General features: G+C 38.7%; 1 protein-coding gene across 9 annotated transcripts in view; it reads right to left on the reverse strand.

Annotated features, from left to right (window-relative positions):
- ARHGAP24 (Rho GTPase activating protein 24) overlaps positions 1-23,925 on the reverse strand; it is a 1,035,233-nt gene that overhangs the window by 252,231 nt on the left and 759,077 nt on the right. For 2 of the 9 annotated variants that reach the window (XM_053703388.1, XM_053703384.1), the window contains one exon: positions 2,920-2,980. The exons of the other annotated variants lie outside the window; for them this stretch is intronic. Coding sequence is in view for 1 of the 2 variants with exons in the window: in XM_053703384.1 (XP_053559359.1) it covers positions 2,920-2,980 (61 nt within the window). In the remaining variant the exon portion in view is untranslated. The remainder of the gene's footprint in view (positions 1-2,919; positions 2,981-23,925) is intronic. 9 annotated transcript variants of the gene reach the window in all.

Here is a 23,925-nt window from a genome sequence, read left to right on the forward strand (position 1 = left end):
CTAACTTGTCCTCCTTTAAACACTCCCTAAAGATCTTTTTGTTCAGGGAAGCCTATCTACAAATCAGTAACAAATGAATTTCACTTACCTAATAGCTGCCCTCATCTAACTCCACACTAACATCATTCCCACCTTTGCAATCCCCACCTCCTGTCTCTCACCCTCCTACCCATCTAGATTGTAAGTTCCCACGGGAACAGGGCCCTAAATTCCACCTGTATTTGTTTGTCTTTGTCTGGTGTCTTTTATATTGTATTATACTGTACTTTTATCTTTTTGTACCCATGGACAGCACTGCGGAATCTGTTGGCGCTTTATAAATAAAGAATAATAATAATAAATTTGTTTTCTTAAATGGATTTTCCTGCAGAGAGGAAAAAAAATCTGTATGTGGTGCATGTTACAGTCAATTAATAGGACTGAGGGAATTGCCCTGATCAGTCAGTGAGGTTCTCTTTATCGACCAGTTGTGCACCACATTGTACTTTCTGTTAGTCTAAAAAAGAAATGAGGATTATCATTTCAGGGGCTGGTTATGGTGGGCTATTGATGATGGTCATTATAGAGTTCGAGCAGTTGTTGAAAGGTATTTGTGATTGAGGGCAGGATTTGAAAGGTTTTTGAGGCTAAGACAGTGGAACTATAAAGGTCCTAATTTGTAATGGTCCAGGAACTTCCAGGGCAGTTAGGTGGAATGCACACAGCATTTATGCACAGTAGTAATAAGACAGTAGTAAAAAAGGTACATAGCACTTCCATGGTTTGGAAGCAACAATTGTTTAACAATTTCCCTACTCTAAACTGCCACATTTTCAACATTACATAGAAAAGCACCAGACAAATAAGTTTTAGGAAGTGGGAGGCAATGTTTTTTTTGTTTTGTTTTGCTTTTAAGACATAGGGACTTGTATTAGATTGTTTTTTCATAATATGGTATCTTGGGATTTAGTGAAATGTGTGATCTTTGCAGAATAAAAAATAACCGCTATAATATAGAGGTACCAATATTACTGCCCCACTAATCCTTACTGCAACAAACCCAAACCAAGTAACCCAAACCACAACCTCCAAAACAGCAGTTAACCCTAAATGTGACCTACCCCAACAACAACCAACTCTAAATCAATATAGTATTCTTAAAGAGACAAGGAAGTCAAAATAATTTGTTTATGATATGTGTATAATTTTAGAAAAAAAATCAAATGTACTTTTATTATGAAATGTAACTCTTTCTTTTGGTATCCTTTTCTGAAACATGTCCATGAGAGCATACTGAGGTATGTTGAAGAGTGGGCATGTGATTTGTGCAGTACATGGCAGTGGTGTTTGAAGCAATGCTTCCCAAGCAACCTCAAGAGGAAGCTTCAACCACTCTGCGGTATGGTAAACTAGTGTTATATAACTAGAAGCACAGAACACAAACTGAGACTTTTATCCACCCTGTTCTTTTGATTCCCTTTGTTGAAAAAGCATACCTAGGTAGGCTCAGGAGCAGCAATGTACTACGTGGAGCTAGCTGCTGATTGGTGGCTGCACATATATACCTCGTCATTGGCTAACCCAATGTGTTCATCTAGCTCCCAGTAGTGCATTGCTGGTCATTCATCAAAGGATACAAAGAGAATGAATAACATTTGACAATAGAAGTAAACTGGAAAGTTGTTTCAAATTACATGCTCTATGAATCATGAAAGAAAATGTGGGTCTCGTGTTTACGGGAGGCAAAAGTTTCAAGCTTAAGGGTATTCATGGCAGAAGCATTTTAGGATCGTGATCACTGGAAAAACAAACTGACAAAATCATGCGCAATATTGTGATCAACTCCTATATTAGAAAATAGAGTTATATTTTATAAAACAATGGTTAAATATAATCCTAAATGTGTCTGTAAAGATATTTTGTGAATTATAAACCTTAATCAATACCGTACATTCATTATTTCATCCGGAAAATCAATGTATTTTACTGATATTTTCATGTACAAAACAAAAAAGACATTTTTAATTAAAGGAAATGCATAATATTCAATAGCGGCTTATAAAGAAAATTACACTCTGTTATCTACTGCAGATGAAATACATCTTCAAAGAAGCCCTGGTGTCAGGAAAGGTGTAATCTAGTAGACGCTCATTAGCACCACATTACAAAGAGTGATCATTCTAATTTCATTTTAAGAAGCAGGAGCTGCCTAGAGGCATTGTTACCAAGTCACTTCTACAAGTTGCTAAAATTAAAAAAGTTTCTTATAGCTTATGTCTAAGATGAAACACACAATTAAAGACATAGACTTCAGGCATTTACGAAACCTGCCTTGGCATTTTAATGATGATGTTAAAAAAAAAAATGTTCAATGTTATAAAGAATATAAAATGTATTTAGCTCCTCTAAAATTATATTATAGGAGATGTGTAAGTTGTTATTGACACATTATAATAAAATTAAAAATAGTATGTAAGTCAAATATAAAACACACATTACAGGTACAAATCTGCAAATCCGAAATTCCATAGTTATTCTAAAATCTTTAATTCATATTTAAAAAAACAATAATAAAAAATGACTACTTTTCCCTGCCTGTAAGTCACAATCTTCTCTGCATGTGTCTTCAGTTTGTTCTAAAATGCAAATAGTAGTCTATGTTTATAACAACACATATTTCCTTTCTTATTAAAGTACTGTACTATCTTTCAAAATAAATATACTCTGTAAACAAAAAGTATTAAAAATTATATAAAACTACCTTTAGGTTGCATGTATACGCTGCATTATGACATTTGATTGTATTTTAGCTACTGTTAAAATGTATTTACATACAACATACGTCTCACTGAATGGCCTAGCAGGTTAAAACAAACAAATGAGGTAGGTAGTTCCTCAGAGGCAGGTTAAGCAATTACATTTTAGAATGCAAACACTTACTATGCAGAGTTTCCACTAGGGGGCAAGGAAAGCTGGGGAGTGGTAGGCCCTTAGTATGCTCCTATGAAAAGAAAGTAAGTTTCAACAAAGGATATTGAGATAAAGAAGTAAATTTGATAATAAATTGTTCACTCTGTGAGAATCATGGTAGTTTAATTTTGACATTAATTTTTCTTTAAATGTTAGATTGACAAGGAATAAAAATGTATATAAATAGAACTACATCTTTAAAGAATAGATTGTTATAATTTAAATGTAAAGGAATGTTCTCAAGAAAAAGGAATTGGACATTTTGCCAAAAGTACAGAATGTATGGTATGCTGTAATTTCCTTTTCATTAAACTCAAACACTGTCACCTTAAATTGCCAATCACATCTCTTTTGTTTTTATATAAAAAGACTGTTACTATTTGTAGCTATGTGCAAGGAGGAAGCCTGGCTCTTATGCTACCACACTGCAATTATGTGGTACACGGTAGGATTTCCAGCTTTCTGTAAATTTACATTTTAAAAATATGATATTAACCGTATAAAATTATTCTTTATGTAGAATATGAACATCAGGTGTTGGGATCTATGTATGTTATATCAAAATGTAATAGTTCTTAAAAAAATTGCATGTTCACTATAAGACAATGTTTTTACTTCATTCAAATGAGCTAAAGATAGTAGATTTTTTGGAACCAAGAGACACAAAAACAGGAAGTAAATGTAGCCATATGGAACAGTGAGGTAGATTCATAGAAGTTTGTGAGTCTGCCGAAGGTCCTTGGTGTAAAAACAAGGTCAGATTTAAAATTCCTTGATAAAACTATCATTCCGAGCGTATCGCTAGTGGCTACTCCTCCAATAAACATTTATAGTTAAAGGACCAGTCAACACAGTAGATTTGCATAATCAACAAATGCAAGATAACAAGACAATGCAATAGCACTTAGTCTGAACTTCAAATGAGTAGTAGATGTTTTTTTCTGACAATTTTAAAAGTTATGTCTTTTTCCACTCCCCCTGTACCATGTGACAGCCATCAGCCAATCAAAAATGCATACACGTACCATGTGACAGCCATCAGCCATTCACAAATGCATACACACTTATTCTTGCACATGCTCAGTAGGAGCTGGTGACTCAAAAAGTTTAAATATAAAAAGACTGTGCACATTTTGTTAATGGAAGTAAATTGGAAAGTTGTTTAAAATGGCATATTCTTTCTAAATAATAAATGTTTAATTTTGATTGAGTGTCCCTTTAAGTGCATCAATGTGACCTTGCTCAGCAAACACGAACTACTAGCAACGCAGAAACATAATAATTACACCTGTCACACTGTAGTAACACACTTGCAAAAATGTTTGCAATTGTAAAATAGTAGCATGTCTGTTTTATTTGGGCAAAGTAGTCTTGATGGATTGAGCCTGAGGAATCTTGCAAATCACTGAGATGCTAATGAGGAAATGGTCCTGATCATTCCAGGGAATTCTAGAGGCGTGGTCAGGGGTTTTCAGTTACAACTCAGAAAGAATGTGAAATTCATGAAGAGTCCACTGATGAGGTTGTACATTTGTTAGAGTGGACTATAAAGCTCAGTATATGTATTTTCCCCATTGTAATTGTTTTGAAGGTTTTTTTTAAGAGTATGATTGACAGTGGAGCTTGTTCTATGCGGTGACAAGAGAACACTGGCCAGATAGATGCAGCTCCATTGAACTCACAGCACAGCTGGACACTCAAGAAGGTAGACAGAAGGAAAAAATCAATGCTTTCAAACTATGGTTTTGAAGGTGAATGCTGTGCATGCCATGGACATCAAAGGTAACAAACAAGATGATCCTAGAGCGTGCAAGATATCGCTGGAGGGAAAAATGACCAAGCAGCGGCTCTTATTCTTTGGTCATACCATGTGAGCTAATTCATTGGAAACAACATTAGTGATTGGCATAGTCAGTGGGATAAGAAAAAGAGGACATCAAAAAACACGCTGGCTGAACATAATCAAGGCCGACACGAACATGCCCATGAAAGAATTGAAAGAAGCGGTCAAAGATCATAAAGCAAGGAGAATGTTCCCTAAAGTGACTGAAAGTCAACCTCAACTGAACAGTTAAATCATCATCAATCTATTCCTATAAATGTATCAATCTGCAATGCACAAAGAGTGCTCCTATGCTTTGCAAATTATGTTTTCCAGTCCCCATGTTGATCCATTGCATCAGAGATGCCAACCATGATGCACCCCATCAACTCCATGCATTTATTTGGCTAAATAATTGCCATTAAATGTTTGTTTATATAGAATCCCATTTAATTATGTGAAGTAAAAAAAAAATATATACTTACATTATATCATGTAACAAGTGCAATAGAATTTGACAGTGCATTTAAAATAACTATTATTTATTTTGCCATTTTTTTTGTAATCTCTTAAAAATGTTTTTATACCTAGGGCCCGATCCGATATGCAGCGTTGCCTGCAAAAGCCGGCGACGCCAAATTTTGCGCTGGTTTGGTATCACATATACGGCGTAACCTAGAAGTTACGCTCGTATATTTCACCCTTTGGCCTTAGTATTTTGGCCCATAGAGTGATATACCAATCCCGCGCAGTTTGGTATCCAATATACAGCATAAGGACTTACGTGGCGAAAATGGAGAAATCTTACTCCATTTTCACCTCGCCACAAATTGCAGGTGTAGTAAGCCTTACGCTGAGTATTGGAGCCCTGTAACTCCCTAAACTACCTGCAAAATAAAACCTAACACCTAAGGCATGCGCAATGTCTATCTACCTGTCAACCACAATCCCCCGCCGCAATCCCTAATAAAGTGTTTAACCCCTAAACCGCCGCTCCCAGACCCCGCCGCAACCTACATTATATGTATTACCCCCTAATCTGATTCCCCTACACCGCCGCCAGCTATATTAAATGTATTACCCCCTAATCTGACCCCCTACACCGCTGTCAGCTATATTAAATGTATTACCCCCTAATGTGAGCCCCCTACCCCGCCGCCACCTACATTAACTATATTAACCCCTAATCTGATCCCCCTACCCTGCCACCACCTATAATAACTCTGTTAACCCCTAATCTGAGCCCCCTACCCCGCCGCCACCTATTTTAACTATATTAACCTCTAATGTGAGCCCCCTACCCCGCCGCCACCTATATTATATGTACTACCCCCTAATCTGACCCCCTTACATCGCCGCCACCTATATTAAATTTATTAACCCCTAATGTGAGCCCCCTACACCGCCGCCACCTATATTAAAATTATTAACCCATAATCTAATCCCCCTACACCGCCGCCACCTATATTAAAATTATTAACCCCTAATCTAATCCCCATACACCGCCGCCACCTATATTAAATATATTAACCACTAAACCTAAGTCTAACCCTTACACCCCCTAACTTAATTATAATTAAAATAAATCTAAATGATATTAATAATATTAACTAAATTATTCCTATTTAAATCTAAATACTTCCTATAAAATAAACCCTAAAATAGCTACAATATAATTAATAATTGCATTGTAGCTATTTTAGGGTTTATATTTATTTTACAGGTAGCTTTGTATTTATTTTAACTAGGTAAAATAGCTATTAAATAGTTAATAACTATTTAATAGCTACCTAGTTAAAATAATTACCAAATTACCTGTAAAATAAATCCTAACCTAAGTTACCATTACACCTAACACTACCCTATCAATAAATTAAATAAACTACAATTATCTTAACTAAAATACAGTTAAATACACTAATCTATATTACAAAAAAACAAACACTAAATTACACAAAATAAAAAAGATTACAAGAATTTTAAGATTATTACACCTAATCTAAGCCCCCTAATAAAATAACAAAGCCCCCCAAAATAAAATTTCCCTTCCCTAAATTAAATTTAAAAAGTAATCAGCTCTATTACCAGCCCTTAAAAGGGCCTTTTGCGTGGCATTGCCCCAAAGTAATCAGCTCTTTTACCTGTAAAAAATAGAACACCCCCCCCATTACAACCCACCACCCACACACCCCTACTCTAAAACCCACCTGATCCCCCCTTAAAAAAAAACTAAGTCTAACCCCCAAGTGGTCCTTACCTATCCTGAAGACCGGCGGAGAAGGTCCTGTTCCAGGCGGAGAAGTCTTCTTCCAGGTGGCAACCTCTTCTTCTTCCAGGAACCAGCCGGAGCGGAGCAGTTGAAGACCGATGACCACGGAGCTGAAGACTGTCCTCTCTGGAACTGAAGACCGGCGATGCTGGAACTGAAGATAGGCGACGCTGGAACTGAAGACCGGAGCCATGGAGCGTGGAGGATCCTCTTCATACGATCTCCGCCGTACACTGAATAGGAATTCAAGGTACGTGATTAAAAATGGCATCACTTGAATTCCTATTGGCTGATTTGAGCCTTCAAATTCAAATCAGCCAATCGGATGAGAGTTACTTTAATTCTATTGGCTGATTTGCATAGCCAATAGAATAAGAGCTACTGTAATTCTATTGGCTGATTAGAATAGCCAATAGAATTACAGTGCCGTAAGTCACTGGCGACTCCAGAAATTTGTACTCACGCTGATTTCTGGACATCGCTAGTTTGTCCGAATTACGGCACTTTAGCAACTGCTGGCACCGTATATGAGATAGCTTGCTGTGCGAGCTAAAACTACTGTTTCCACGCTTGTGCCGAAACCTGCGCCGTATATCGGATCGCGCCCCTAATTCCTGCAAGAACTGGAAGTGCATACTCCAGATTTCAGAAGTCTAACTTTGTTACAGTCTTCTTTCACATTGATTGCTTGATCTCTGTAGTAGATCATTTATATCTGTCCCTATTTAGCCCCAGTAGAGAGGATAAAATGTGAACTTTTTAAAAGGGTATCTTCCAGGACTGCAAAATATGCTAATCTAATATTATAATAACAAAGACGATGAAATAACAAGCAGTTTACCACTTTTTTAGTTTTCTTTAACTTCCGTATCCCTATATCATATAACAGCCATCAGCTAATCACAGTTTCATGCACAAATATAACCTTTGAGCTATTTACTCTTCAACAAAGGATAGCAGAGAGAGTAGTAAATTGGAAAGTTATTTTTTTAATTGCATGGTTTATCTGAATCAAGAAAGTTTTATTTTCACTTTCATGCAAATTTAATTTCATCCAAGTGGAAAAAAACAGTTAATTGTAGCCCCTCATATAAAATGGTTGGACAGCACTAGGCCCTACAAAACATCTTGCATCACACTCACAAACACATAAAAAAAATAGTAATAAAATATAATCTGCAATGAATCATGGGCAAAAATAGTTTTCCCTGGCTTAGCTCACTATGGGCAGAATTATTAGTAGTTTGCAATTGGTTCTTTTACTTTCTAATATGTAGCTGTTATACAGAATTTTATACTGGAAACTACAAAACAGCTACATTTACCAGTGACCTTTTTCATATGTTATCAACAAGATGCAACGTGATTTTCCTAAAAGACACAAAAGGACATTGGGAGCCCTCTGTGTTGGCAAACATCTTGCACTGCAGTTACCTAGTAAATTGGCAAAGATACATCTGAATAACAGAACAGATGTTGCCTTTGGATAATAGGCTGCTGACTTGAATCACTGCAGCCACATGTTGACTCTGATAGGAGATGTCAAATGAATTTGAAGGCCATATGTTATGAAGAATAAAATACCAGACTACTAAGTTTAGTAGAGGATGCCATATTGCTTGCTATAATCATAGGGTTACCCTGCTGTGTCCTATGTCCTGTCCTCTGGAATATATGTCCCTTTCATTGTTACCTCATAGCAAACATAATTCCTTTTAACGCGATATAATACAATTATTATTATTATCGGTTATTTGAAGAGGGCCAACAGATCTTTCAATAATTTCCATTTGCCCCTTTTTAATGCACACTTCTCATTAAAGGGACAGTCTAGGCCAAAATAAACTTTCATGATTCAGATAGAGCATGTCATTTTAAACAATTTTCCAATTTACTTTTATCACCAATTTTGCTTTGTTCTCTTGGTATTCTAAGTTTAAAGCTTAACCTAGGAGGTTCATATGCTAATTTCTTAGACCTTGAAGCCCACCTCTTTCAGATTGCATTTTAACAGTTTTTCACCACTAGAGGGTGTTAGTTCACATATTTCATATAGATATCACTGTGCTTGTGCACGTGAAGTAATCTGAGAGCAGACACTGATTGGCTAGACTGCAAGTCTGTCAAAAGAACTGAAAAAAGGGGCAGTTTGCAGAGGTTTAGATACAAGATAATCACAGAGGTTAAAAGTATATTATTATAACTGTGTTGGTTATGTAAAACTGGGAAATGGGTAATAAAGGGATTATCTATCTTATAAAACAATAAAAATTCTGGTGTAGACTGTCCCTTTAATGTTCAGAGCAGTTTAATATTTTTTTTATTTTTTTGTTGTTGTACCTACAATAGGTAAGAAATCAATAGTAGACAATAGTAAAGAGTATCTCTGTTAAACGTGTACTAAACATTTATTTTTGTACAATGCATTTATCAGGGTCTCTTTGTCAGTGCAGGATAATAATTCTTTATTTAAAGAATACTCCAAAACCTGTCTTGTCCCAAAAGCAAAACACAAAGCTACATTATATAGTCCTACCTACCTATCGGCTAGATTACGAGTTTTGTTTTATGAGCGGCTCGGTGCTAACTTGCAAGTTATTGTCACCACTCACCTACCTATAGCACTGCTATTACAGGTTTGCAAAAACCCGGCGTTAGCAGGCAATATGTGAGCGTTGAGCAAAACTGAGCTCCATACCGCACTCAAATACCAGCGCTGCTTTGAGCCGGTTTTACGTGCTCGTGCACGATTTCCCCATAGACATTAATGGGGAGAGCCGCCTAAAAAAAAGCCTAACACCTGCAATAAAGGTGCGTAAAGCTCTGTAACACAGCCCCATTGATTCCTATGGGGAAAGAAAAGTTCTGTTTACACCTAACACCCTAACATAAACCCTGAGTCTAAACACCCCTAATCTGCTACCCCCGACACCACCGACACCTACATTATACTTATTAACCCCTAATCTGCCGCCCCTGACACCGCTGGCACCTACATTACAGTTATTAACCCCCAACGTTGCCACCACCTACCTACACTTATTAACCCCTAATCTGCCGCCCCTGACACCGCTGGCACCTACATTACAGTTATTAACCCCTAATCTGCTGTCCCCAATGTCGCTGCCACCTACCTACACTTATTAACCCCTAATCTGCTGCCCCGACACCTACATTACAGTTATTAACCCCTAATCTGCTGCCCCAATGTCGCCGCCACCTACCTACATTTATTAACCCTAATCTGCTGCCCCTAACATCGCTGCCACCTACCTAAAATTATTAACCCCTAATCTGCTGCCCCAATTTCGTCGCTACCTACCTACACTTATTAACCCCTAATCTGCCGCCCCCAAGGTCGCCGCCACTATACTAAAGTTATAAACCCCTAAACCTAACCATAATCAACAAATTTTTTAACCCTAACACCCACTAACTTGAACATAATTAAAATAAATCTAAATAAAAAACAGAATTTATGCTTACCTGATAAATTACTTTCTCCAACGGTGTGTCCGGTCCACGGCATCATCCATTACTTGTGGGATATTCTCCTCCCCTACAGGGAAAGGCAAGGAGAGCACACAGCAAGAGCTGTCCATATAGCTCCCCCTCTGGCTCCGCCCCCCAGTCATTCGACCGACGGTTAGGAGAAAAAGGAGAAACTATAGGGTGCCGTGGTGACTGTAGTGTATAAAGAAAAATAAATTTTTTTCAAACCTGATTAAAAAACCAGGGCGGGCCGTGGACCGGACACACCGTTGGAGAAAGTAATTTATCAGGTAAGCATAAATTCTGTTTTCTCCAACATTGGTGTGTCCGGTCCACGGCGTCATCCATTACTTGTGGGAACCAATACCAAAGCTTTAGGACACGGATGAAGGGAGGGAGCAAATCAGGTTACCTAAACAGAAGGCACCACGGCTTGCAAAACCTTTCTCCCAAAAACAGCCTCCGAAGAAGCAAAAATATCAAATTTGTAAAATTTGGCAAAAGTGTACAGAGAAGACCAAGTCGCTGCCTTACATATCTGATTAACAGAAGCCTCGTTCTTGAAGGCCCATGTGGAAGCCACAGCCCTAGTGGAGTGAGCTGTGATTCGTTCAGGAGGCTGCCGTCCGGCAGTCTCATAAGCCAATCGGATAATGCTTTTCAGCCAGATAGAAAGAGAGGTAGCAATAGCTTTTTGTCCTCTCCTCTTACCAGAGTAAACGACAAACAAGGATGAGGTTTGTCTAAAATTCTTTGTTGCTTCTAAATAGAACTTTAAAGCACGGACTACATCTAAATTGTGTAACAAACGTTCCTTCTTTGAAACTGGATTCGGGCACAGAGAAGGAACAACTATTTCCTGGTTAATATTCTTGTTGGAAACAACTTTTGGAAGCAAAATAACCTTATCTGAATGGAACACCAGATAGGGTGGATCACACTGCAAAGCAGATAATTCAGAAACTCTTCTAGCAGAAGAAATAGCAACCAAAAACAGAACTTTCCAAGATAGCAACTTGATATCTATGGAATGTAAGGGTTCAAACGGAACCCCCTGAAGAACTGAAAGAACTAAATTTAGACTCCAAGGAGGAGTCAAGGGTCTGTAAACAGGTTTGATTCTGACCAAAGCCTGTACAAAAGCTTGTACCTCTGGCACAGCTGCCAGTCGTTTGTATAACAAGACAGATAAAGCAGAAATCTGTCCTTTTAGAGAACTCGCTGACAATCCCTTATCCAAACCTTCTTGGAGAAAGGAGAGGATCTTAGGAATTTTAATCTTACTCCAGGAGAATCCCTTGGATTCACACCAACAGATATATCTTTTCCATATTTTATGGTAAATCTTTCTAGACACAGGTTTTCTGGATCTATCACTGAATCTGAAAACCCACGCTTGGATAAAATCAAACGTTCTATTTCCAAGCAGTCAGCTGCAGAGAAATTATATTTGGATGTTCGAATGGACCTTGTACTAGAAGATCCTGTCTCAAAGGTAGCTTCCATGGTGGAGCCGATGACATATTCACCAGGTCTGCATACCAAGTCCTGCGCGGCCACGCAGGAGCTATCAGAATCACCGAGGCCTTCTCCTGTTTGATCCTGGCTACAAGCCTGGGAAGGAGAGGGAACGGTGGAAACGCATAAGCTAGATTGAACGACCAAGGCGCCACTAATGCATCCACTAGAGTGGCCTTGGGATCCCTGGATCTGGACCCGTAGCAAGGAACCTTGAAGTTCTGACGAGACGCCATCAGATCCATGTCTGGAATGCCCCATAATTGAGTCAACTGGGCAAACACCTCCGGGTGGAGTTCCCACTCCCCCGGATAGAAAATCTGATGACTCAGATAATCCGCCTCCCAGTTGTCTACTCCTGGGATGTGGATTGCAGATAGGTTGCAGTAGTGATCCTCCGCCCATTTGATGATCTTGGATACCTCTCTCATCGCCAAGGAACTCCTTGTTCCTCCCTGATGGTTGATGTAAGCTACAGTCGTCATGTTATCTGACTGGAATCTTATGTATCCGGCCTTCGCTAGATGAGGCCAAGCCCGGAGAGCATTGAATATCGCTCTCAGTTCCAGGATGTTGATCGGGAGAAGAGACTCTTCCCGAGACCATAAACCCTGAGTTTTCAGGGAATCCTAGACCGCGCCCCAGCCTGATAGACTGTCGTCGGTCGTGACAATGACCCACTTTGGTCTGCAGAAACTCATTCCCTGAGACAGGTGATCCTGTCTACTGGAGCATGCACAGTTGTAATGGTCTTAGATGAATTCGAGCAAAAGGAACTATGTCCATTGCTGCAACCATCAACCCTACTACTTCCATGCACTGAGCTATGGAAGGCTGCAGAATAGAGAGAAGAACTTGACAAGCGTTTAGAAGCTTTGACTTTCTGACTTCTGTCAGGAAGATCTTCATTTCAAAAGAATCTATTATTGTTCCCAAAAAGGGAACTCTTGTCGACGGAGACAGGGAACTCTTTTCTACGTTCACCTTCCACCCGTGAGATCTGAGAAAGGCTAAAACAATGTCTGTATGAGCCTTTGCCTTGGAAAGAGACGACGCTTGAATTAGAATGTCGTCCAGATAAGGTGCCACTGCAATGCCCCTTGGTCTCAGAACCGCTAGAAGGGACCCGAGCACATTTGTGAAAATTCTGGGAGCAGTGGCTAGTCCGAATGGGAGAGCCACAAACTGATAATGTTTGTCCAGAAAGGTGAACCTTAGGAACTGATGATGATCTTTGTGGATAGGAATATGTAGATACGCATCCTTTAAATCCACGGTAGTCATATATTGACCCTCCTGGATTGTAGGTAAAATTGTTCGAATGGTTTCCATTTTGAACGATGGAACTCTGAGAAATTTGTTTAGAATTTTTAAATCCAGAATTGATCTGAAAGTTCCCTCTTCTTTGGGAACTACAAACAGATTTGAGTAAAAACCCCTGACCTTGTTCCACAGTTGGAACTGGGTGTATCACTCCCATCTTTAACAGGTCTTCTACACAATGTAAGAATGCCTGTCTACTTATTTGGTTTGAAGATAAGTGAGAAATGTGGAACCTTCCCCTTGGGGGTAGTTCCTTGAATTCTAGAAGATAACCCTGAGAGACTATTTCTAGTGTCCAGGGATCCTGAACATCTCTTGCCCAAGCCTGAGCAAAGAGAGAGAGTCTGTCCCCTACTAGATCCGGTCCCGGATCGGGGGCTACCCCTTCATGCTGTCTTGGTAGCAGCAGCAGGCTTCTTGGCCTGTTTACCCTTATTCCAGCCTTGCATTGGTTTCCAAGCTGGTTTAGTCTGGGAAGCGTTACCCTCTTGTCTAGAGGCTGCCGAGTTAGAAGCCGGTCCGTTCCTGAAATTGCGAAAGGAACGAAAATTGGACTTATTCTTAGCCTTGAAAGGCCTATCCTGTGGGAGGGCATGGCCCTTTCCCCCAGTGATGTCTGAAATAATTTCTTTCAATTCTGGCCCAAAAAGGGTCTTACCTTTGAAAGGGATATTAAGCAATTTTGTCTTGGAAGATACATCCGCCGACCAAGACTTTAGCCAGAGCGCTCTGTGCGCCACAATTGCAAACCCTGAATTTTTCGCCTCTAATCTCGTTAACTGCAAAGCGGCGTCTAAAATAAAGGAATTAGCTAACTTAAGTGCGTGAATTCTGTCCATGACTTCCTCATACGGAGTCTCCCTACTGAGCGACTTTTCCAGTTCCTCGAACCAGAACCACGCTGCTGTAGTGACGCAAACCCTGAATTTTTCGCCTCTACTCTCGTTAACTGCAAAGCGGCATCTAAAATAAAGGAATTAGCTAACTTAAGTGCGTGAATTCTGTCCATGACTTCCTCATACGGAGTCTCCCTACTGAGCGACTTTTCCAGTTCCTCGAACCAGAACCACGCCGCTGTAGTGACAGGAATAATGCACGGAATAGGTTGAAGGAGGTAACCTTGCTGTACAAAAATCTTTTTAAGCAAACCCTCCAATTTTTTATCCATAGGATCTTTGAAAACACAATTGTCCTCAATGTGCATTTGGCTAGTGTAGAAACCGCCCCCTTGACCTTAGGGACTGTTTGCCATATGTCCTTCCTGGGGTCGACCATAGGGAACAATTTCTTAAATATAGGAGGAGGGACAAAAGATATGCCTGGCTTCTCCCACTCCTTATTCACTATGTCCGCCACCCGTTTAGGTATCGGAAAGGCATCAGGGTGCACCGGGACCTCTAGGAACTTGTCCATCTGGCACAAGTTTTCTGGGAGGACCAGATTGTCACAATCATCCAGAGTAGATAGCACCTCCTTAAGTAATGCGTGGAGATGCTCTGATTTAAATTTAAATGTCACAACATCAGGTTCTGCCTGCTGAGAAATTCTTCCTGTATCAGAAATCTCTCCATTTGAGAAACCCTCCCTCACTGCCACTTCAGACTGGTGTGAGGGTATGACAGAAAAATTATCATCAGCGCCCTCCTGCTCTACAGTGTTTAAAACAGAGCAATCGCGCTTTCTCTGAAATGCTGGCATTTTGGATAAAATATTAGCTATGGAGTTATCCATTACTGCCGTCAATTGTTGCATAGTAACAAGCATTGGCGCGCTAGAAGTACTAGGGGTCGCCTGCGTGGGCATAACTGGTATAGACACAGAAGGAGAAGATGTAGAACTATCTCTACTTCCTTCATCTGAGGAATCATCCTGGGCAACCTTACTATTTGTGACAATACTGTCTTTACTGTGTTTGGATGCTATGGCACAATTATCACATATATTTGAAGGGGGAACCACATTGGCTTCCATACATACAGAACATGATCTATCAGAAGGTACAGACATGTTAAACAGGCTTAAACTGGTTAATAAAGTACAAAAACCGTTTTAAAACAAAACCGTTACTGTCTCTTTAAATGTTAAACAGGGCACACTTTATTACTGAATATGTGAAAAACTATGAAGGAATTATCCAATCTTTACCAAATTTTCACCACAGTGTCTTAATGCATTCAAAGTATTGCACCCCAATTTTCAAGCTGTTAACCCTTAAAATGTGGAAACCGGAGCAATTTTAACCCCACTACAGTCCCAGCCACAGCCTTTGTTGTGACTTCAACTATCCCAGGGGGGTATTTCAAGCCTTCTAGGAACTTTTTCAGTGGACACCAGACCCTCTCACATGCATCTGCATGCACTGTACTTAAAAGAAACTGTGCAATAATGGTGCGAAAATGAGGTTCTGCCTACTACAGTGAAAGGCCCTTCCTGACTGGGAAGGTGTCTTAAATAGTGCCTGGCGATAAAAAACGTTCCCCAAATAATAAAAGTGTGAAATCCACTTCAAACTTTAAATAAAAACTTAAATAAACAATCGATTTAGCCCTTAAGAGTGTCCACCAGTTAATAGCCCATAATAAGCCCTTTATTCTTTCTAAGTCTAAGAAAATGGCTTACCGATCCCCATGAGGGAAAAATGACAGCCTTCCAGCATTACACAGTCTTGTTAGAAAATGGCTAGTCATACCTTGAGCAGAAAAGTCTGCAAACTGTTCCCCCCAACTGAAGTTCTCTCATCTCAACAGTCTTGTGTGGGAACAGCAATCGATTTTAGTTACTGCTGCTAAAATCATACTCCTCTTTTAAACAGAACTCTTCATCTCTTTCTGTTTCAGAGTAAATAGTACATACCAGCACTATTTTAAAATAACAAACTCTTGATAGAAGAAATAAAAACTACAACTAACACCACAAACTCCTCACCATCCCCGTGGAGATGCTACTTTTTCAGAGCGGCAAGGAGAATGACTGGGGGGCGGAGCCAGAGGGGGAGCTATATGGACAGCTCTTGCTGTGTGCTCTCCTTGCCTTTCCCTGTAGGGGAGGAGAATATCCCACAAGTAATGGATGATGCCGTGGACCGGACACACCAATGTTGGAAAAACTACAATTAATACCTAAATAATTCCTATTTAAAACTAAATACTTACCTGTAAAATAAACCCTAAGCTAGCTACAATATAACTAATAGTTACATTATAGCTATCTTAGGTTTTAATTTTATTTCACAGGTAAGTTTGTATTTATTTTAACTAGGTAGACAAAAAAATAAAACCTAAGCTAGATACAATGTAATTATTAGTTATATTGTAGCTAGCTTAGGGTTTATTTTATAGGTAAGTATTTAGTTTTAAATAGAAATTATTTAGTTAATGATAGAAATTTTTATTTAGATTTATTTTAATTATATTCAAGTTAGTGGGTGTTAGGGTTAGGGTTACACTTAGGGTTAGGTTTAGGGGTTTATAACTTTAGTATAGTGGCAGCGATTTTGGGGAGAGCAGATTAGGGGTTAATAACAGTAATGTATTATGTGGATATGTTAGGGACAGCAGATTAAGGGTTAATAATATTTAACTAGTGTTTGCGATGCGGGAATACGGCAGTTTAGGGGTTAATATGTTTATTATAGTGGCGGCGATGTCCGGAGCGGCAGATTAGGGGTTAATAAATTTATTTTAGTGTTTGCGATGCGGGAGGGCCTCGGTTTAGGGGTTAATAGGTGGTTTATGGGTGTTAGTGTACTTTTTAGCACTTTAGTTATGAGTTTTATGTTACGGCTTTGTAGCATAAAACCCATAACTACTGACTTTCAGTTTATGGTATGGATCTTGATGGTATTGGCTATACCGCTCACTTTTTGGCTGGACAGGCAAACTTGTAATACCGGCGCAATGGAAGTCCCATTGAAAAAGGACTTTTTGAAAGCTGCGGTAGTTACGTTGCATTACGGCCAAAAAAGTGTGCGGTACAGCTGTACCTATAAGACTCGTAATAGCAGTGGTAGTGAAAAAGAGCCATAACGCTGCTTTTTCACTCATAACACAAAACTCGTAATTTAGCTGTTTATTTGCTGGTCTATTAAATTTGCTAAAGCACTAAAGTCTTTGAGCCTTATGGATCTTCTTCAGAGACATAAGTAGAAAGTAGAACATATCAGAGAACATAGAGGTATATTATTAAAGGGACAGTCTACTTAAGAATTGTTATTGTTTAAAAAGATAGCTATTCCCAAGTTTTGCATAATCAACACTGTTTAATACAGTTTTTACCTCTGTGATTACCTGGTTTCTAAGCCTATGCAGACTGCCTCTTATCTCAGTTCTTCTGACAGACATGCATTTAAGGCAATCAATACTAAATAACTCCACGGGAGTGAGCACAATGTTATCTATATGACACACATGAACTAGCAGTGTCTAACTGTCAAGATGCACTGAGATAAGAGGCAGTTTAATGGCTTAAAAATTAGCATATGAGCCTATTTAGGTTTAGCTTTCCACAAAGAATACCAAGAGAGCAAAAGCAAATTTGATGATAACAGTAAATTGGAAAGTTGTTTTTTATTTGCCCTATTGAAATCATGAACGTTTTAATTTTGACTAGACTGTCCCTTTAACTAAAACTGTCAAGCAAAAGGCTGTCAACTGCCCCTAGTCAATAACTCTCTACCTACAGCCACTAATTATGCTCATAGACAGGGGACTCATGTCCTTTTCTATATTTATTAATTATACTAGTGTTTGTAGTCAGGGCCGTCTTTAATATTGACTGGACCCTGGGCAATAATTTTCTTGCCCCCCCCCCCCACGCAATTTCGCTCTCCACCCCAACAACCAAAAACAACTAAATTATTTTTTTATTTTTTTTAATTATTAGCCCAGCGGTGGATCATCTACTGCCGGGCTAATAATTTAAAAAAAATGAAATAAATTGCAATATGTGAAACTGGACCTAAGCAGTACTAATAAGTAAATAAATATATAAATTCCTCCACTGTGGATTCATTTAATATTCTTTTGAATGTGATTCTGGTGTGAGGTTAGCTGGTTAAAGAGATTTAGGGCAGCCAACAGGAGCAAAGCAAGGTAAAGACTGAGGAGGAAGCATGGAGGTGCAGTATAAGTTTACTGACTGGAACAGCAGAACTACTATGGGAAGCTGTAAAATCTGAGACAGAGAGAAAATCAAAACTATAAAAATAAACCTTACATTAATGTGTGAAGTATCAGCATGACACTATACATCAGCCACAGCAGCACATGTCGCTTCTTTGCTAGGAACAAGTTCCCTCTCACCCTTCACTAGACAATGCTGCATGGGGAGGGGTGTGTGTGCACTCACTTATTCTTCCCACTGACACCTTTCTACAAAGCACTGTTCCCCTAGCAAACTTCAGTTAGTTGATCTTAGGGCCACAGCAGAAAGAGCAGGGCTAAAGGGACCAGTAGACTGGATGCTGTCTGTCCAAGGATGCATGGATACAGTGTGAGATGAGTCACACAGCCTCAAGACTGAAGAGAGCAGTGTATGCAGCTGTACAGATGCTCAAATCCTCACATGCCTACCGCTCCAGCTTTCTGCTGCATGCGCCTACAGTCAGCCCTACCCAGAAACAATCCCCACAACCAGAGCAGTTACCTGGTAACAGTGGTAACCCCAGTAGGACCTTCTCTGATGCAGTGGAAATGGCTGGATGCTGAGTTAGGGCTTTGCATTCAGTGCTGCACAGTGCACATCAAAAACAGCACATGGCAATAGCTTGGCATGTCACATGATGGTCTGGCACATTTTTTTTTTTTTTTTAAATATATATAAGCAGAGTACTTTTGACTGTGACAGTATTAGGACTGAATGTGTGTGTTCCCCATGTCACATCAGCAGTCTGGTATGACTCTTGGGCCCCTCAACAGAGACTGGGCCCTGGGCAGCTGCCCTTTTTGCCCTGTGTTAAAGATGGTCCTGTTTGTAGTGTACACTCACAAACGTAACCCACCCTCATTTTTATATATATACTATATATATATATATATATATATATATATATATACACACATATATATATATATATATATATATATATATACACAGGTGGCCCTCGTTCAATTTACACAGTTCAGAATAACAACCTTTTTTCCAGTCATGTGACTGCTATTGAAAAGCATTGAGAAGCAGTGCATTTATTAAAATAGCCAATAGGTGGAGCTGTCCGTTTGTGTTGCAGCAAAGCCAAGCAAGCTGAAATAATTCCATTTAACCAGACCTGAGCTATCGAGCAGATTTCAAAAGGAACAAGATCTTCCTGTCTATAAATCAGTCCAGATTAGAATACATAGAAAGAACTATTTGCAGAAAAATGCAAGTTAAGTCTGTGTGTGTGATTATTTTATTAGGTTTATAATGCTGTATAGCAAATGTTTTTGTTCATTTAACTTAGTTTAATTATTTATTCTGTGTTGTGTGATTATTTTATTAGGTTTATTATGCTGTTTAGCATTTATAGTCTTCATTTCAAAGCTTTAAAAATAATGTATTAGGTGTTACTTATGACAATTTTGAGAGGGTCCTGGAACCTATCTCCCTCACTTCCCATTGACTTACATTATAAACTGGGTTTCAATTTACAACGGTTTCGATTTACAACCATTCCTTCTGGAACCTAACCCCGGCGTAAACTGAGGGCTACCTGAATATATTATTATTATTATGAACCCCCATAAATGTTATGTACCTTTGTATAGTGCTGTGTAAAGCATTCTTATTTATAAAGCTGAGTATTTCACAGTGACATAGCATGCAGTCCTCCACTTAGTTGGAGCATAGCAGCAGTAGACCAATTACATAACCTCTTTTTACTGTCCCTGCCTTGACTTAAAGAACCAGTTGCACACACGTTGAGATATAGCTAGCCAGTAAATTCAGTGTGACTGCAAATTAAAGGGATTGTAAACTTAAAAATGATATGTCCATGATTCAGACAGAGCATGAAATTGTAAACAAATTTCCAATTTACTTCTATTATCAAATGTGCTTTATTTTTATTACTATCCTTTGTTGAAAAGTAAATCTAGGTAGGCTGATAGGAACTTATCAGCGCTACGGAATTTAGAGGCACTATACAAATAAATTATAATAATAAATGATAATAACTTAGAAGCATGCACGTTACTTTAGCATTATATGTCAGCAGTGTTAGCAACTATGTTTTACATTGATTTATAAACATTGTTGCACTGTTCCCAGAAGGCTAAAGGCACATATAGTAAAAACTTTGCTATAATACAGTAAACTTTCATTATTTAATTCTGTCTCCTTTTCCTTTAATTTAATTCTGAAAATTGTGAAGACTCCAGAATTAACACAGTTATATTCCAGACAGTAATTGGTTACACACTCTAGTGACTCATTATTGCTGTGACATTTACTCCCCTTTAAAGGGACATGAAACCCAAAACGTTTCTTTCATGATTCAAATGGAGAATACAATATAAAAAAAAAAGGATTGAATTTACTTCTATTATCAAATTTGCTTTGTTCTTTTGTTCTTCTTTGTTGAAGAGATATCTAGATAGGTAGCGCGCACATATTTGGAGCCCTACATAACAGGAAATAGTGTTGCCATATAATGCTCTTGCTAATGTATAACATTGCTATATAATGCTGCAAATACGTGTACGCCCCTGAAGTTACCTTCCTGCTTTTCAACAAAGGACAACATGAAAAACGAAGACAAATTGGTAATAGTACATTGGAAAGTTGTTTAAAATTGTATGTTCCCTCTGAATCATGAAAGAAAAAAGTTTGGGTTCTATGTCCCTTCAATGTGTTACCAATTATCGATCTTACCTGCTGGATGGAGTGTACTGGAGTGTACTAAATTGCTTCCCTATATATATATATTTTTTTTTACTTGGGATAGATGCTTTTGCCACCAATACTGAAAATCTGAATATGTTTGTATGCACTGTAGAAAAGCTGGGTAAACAGGAAATAGTGTAAATTAAACTACCAGTGGAGGGTGGTAAAGAGAGAGAGTTATTTTAGTATATGAAATAGTTGGTTCTACTCATTTAACTCCCCAGCCTTTATTAACAGTGTAATACGAGACTATTAGACTCTGTGTACAAACAGAGATAACAGGAGAAGGTCTGTTCTTTCTGCAGGGTCTGCCCATTTAAATGTGCATATCCTTGAGAACAATAGATGATGGCTTTAATGAGCTGTCTGTCTATCTATCTATCTATTGATCTGTCTATCTATTAACCTGAATCATTACAAACAAACAATACTATCTGAAGCTACTTATAAAAACTAAATCAGAGGCAAAATTAAAGAAAATAAACTTTCATTGCTATATATATTTAAAAGAGCAAGGCTGAGAAAATGATTTCATTATTAGCTGTTCATGCCATTTGTGCAAGCTAATGAATCTCTCCATATGCCAGCTGTCATTGTTATAAATGTCCTCATCCCAAAGATATCACTGTATTACCAACCAAGGCGCTCTGGGTGCAATTTCCTTTGACAGCTTATAAAGAAATGACTGGAAAACATTTAGCATTGCATTATACCCATACGGTAGACACCACAAACTGAATCCTTTATCACAGCAAGAGGTGCAGTGCCTTACACCTAGTGTGCTAGAGACTCATCAAGCATTCCTTTAAGAATGTCAGTCATAAAAAAAGGAAAATTGAGGCCATTTAATTTTGAACATAAAAATGTTTTCCTTAAGAAAGCTTTCGGTCTGTTTTTAACGTAATAGTACTGAGTATAAAAATGCTTCTGGCACATAATAATGAATAGGGTTGCCAGTTGTCCAATAGTCAATTGGTCAGTCCAGTATTTTAGTAGGCTGCCCAGTAAATTATTCACAAAAAATATTGAACACCTAAAGATCCAGTTTTTATAACGTTACTGAATGTTGGTTGAATATAAAAGGCGGCTTATGCCTCAATGTGTTATAAATATGAAACAGAAAGAAGTGATAGTGGTCAAGGGGGTGAAATCTCCGTGGCCAGACTTTTAGCCGACGGACACTTGGCCGACGGACATTTGGCCGAAACACAAGTGGCTGTCAGATAACAGTCCGGCCACGAGATAGATAGATTTGATAGATAGATAGATCAATAGATGCAATAGATACATTTGATAGATACGATAGATAGATTTGATAGATAGATAATTTCCCAGACAGAGAATTACAAAACGTGCGGCCTGGGACCCATGGTAAGGTTCCCAGAGGCAGTTGCGGCGCCCGAGGCTCTGATTAGAACAGAGCACTCTGGAACGTATCTGCCCTCGGCCGAAATCGGAACATTCTTTAGCTTTCTGTCTGTCAGCCAAATGTCCGTCGGCCAAATGTCCGTCTGCCAAATGTCCTTCTGCCAAATGTCCTTCTGCCAAATGTCCTTCTGCATTTTGTCAGAGCACCGAAATCTCTATTGTTTACATGTTTTACTGGGAACCACAGAGGCACAAATATTGCTTTGTATGCAACTGGCAGCCAAGGGGTAAATATTACTTTTTGTGAAAATTAACATGATAGGATCAAGAGTGGGGTCTAAAAAGAGCTTTGGTAGGCATTGTGTGACCCCCATAGATCATTATAGTGCAAACATTACAAGAGGGTCATTTATTTTTAAAATTCAGGTTTTCTAGATCCCCAGTAATTGTGCTGATCTTTCCTGTCTAGCCACTTTCATGGACCACATAGCCACGTCCCAAACTCACCAGCTCTGCCCATGACACCCATGACCCAATCCCTACTGCACTGACTCCCTCAAATCTACCTCCTTGATTCAATAAGGGTAAGCGATTACCGTCCTCACCTCCAGTGTTCCCTCTAAGACCACATTTTGTGAGCAGCCCAGCAGTTAATAAGGGAACTACCTTGCTGTCTGCACTGCAGGGGGTGGTTACCTAATTAACTGTTTCACTGCTGGGCAGCTCGCAAAATGTGTCCTTAGAGGGAACACTGCTCACTTCCCCTCAAACCTCCCCCTGGTTATCTTTCTTTTTTTTTTTTCTTTTATCTTTTATTTTAATTTTTTATTGAGGTACTTTTCAGGCAAACAGACATTACATGTCAGACAAGAAGGATGTAAATACAGTTGGTTTCACAACATAAATCAGTAAAAGCAAAGGAGAGAAAGCAAAAAAAATAATAATATACATTGTATGTTTACATGACATATTTCCAGCATATTAGAATATACATTGCCTATCAGACTATGGACCTTCTAATCTAGGTGATGTATAAGGCCACTTTTGGACCTCCTGGCAATAAGGAGGATGTAAAAGAACAGAAGGTAAGCTAAATCAAGAGGAGACCACTCTTGAGTATCAGATGATGAACCTCTTTTTTGTTTTTCTTTCTATTCTATGCTAACACCCTGTACAATATATAAAATAATCTGATCCAACATAAATATATAAGGAACCTAAATGAATTAATCATAGGATGGAGGCAATTAATAAACAAACTGCTCAAAAGGAGAATTAAACAGGTAAACCTATACGACATCTCTGACACACAAAGAATAGCAAC

The sequence above is a fragment of the Bombina bombina genome, chromosome 2, assembly GCF_027579735.1.
Source record: "Bombina bombina isolate aBomBom1 chromosome 2, aBomBom1.pri, whole genome shotgun sequence".
Classification (NCBI taxonomy): Eukaryota; Metazoa; Chordata; class Amphibia; order Anura; family Bombinatoridae; genus Bombina; species Bombina bombina.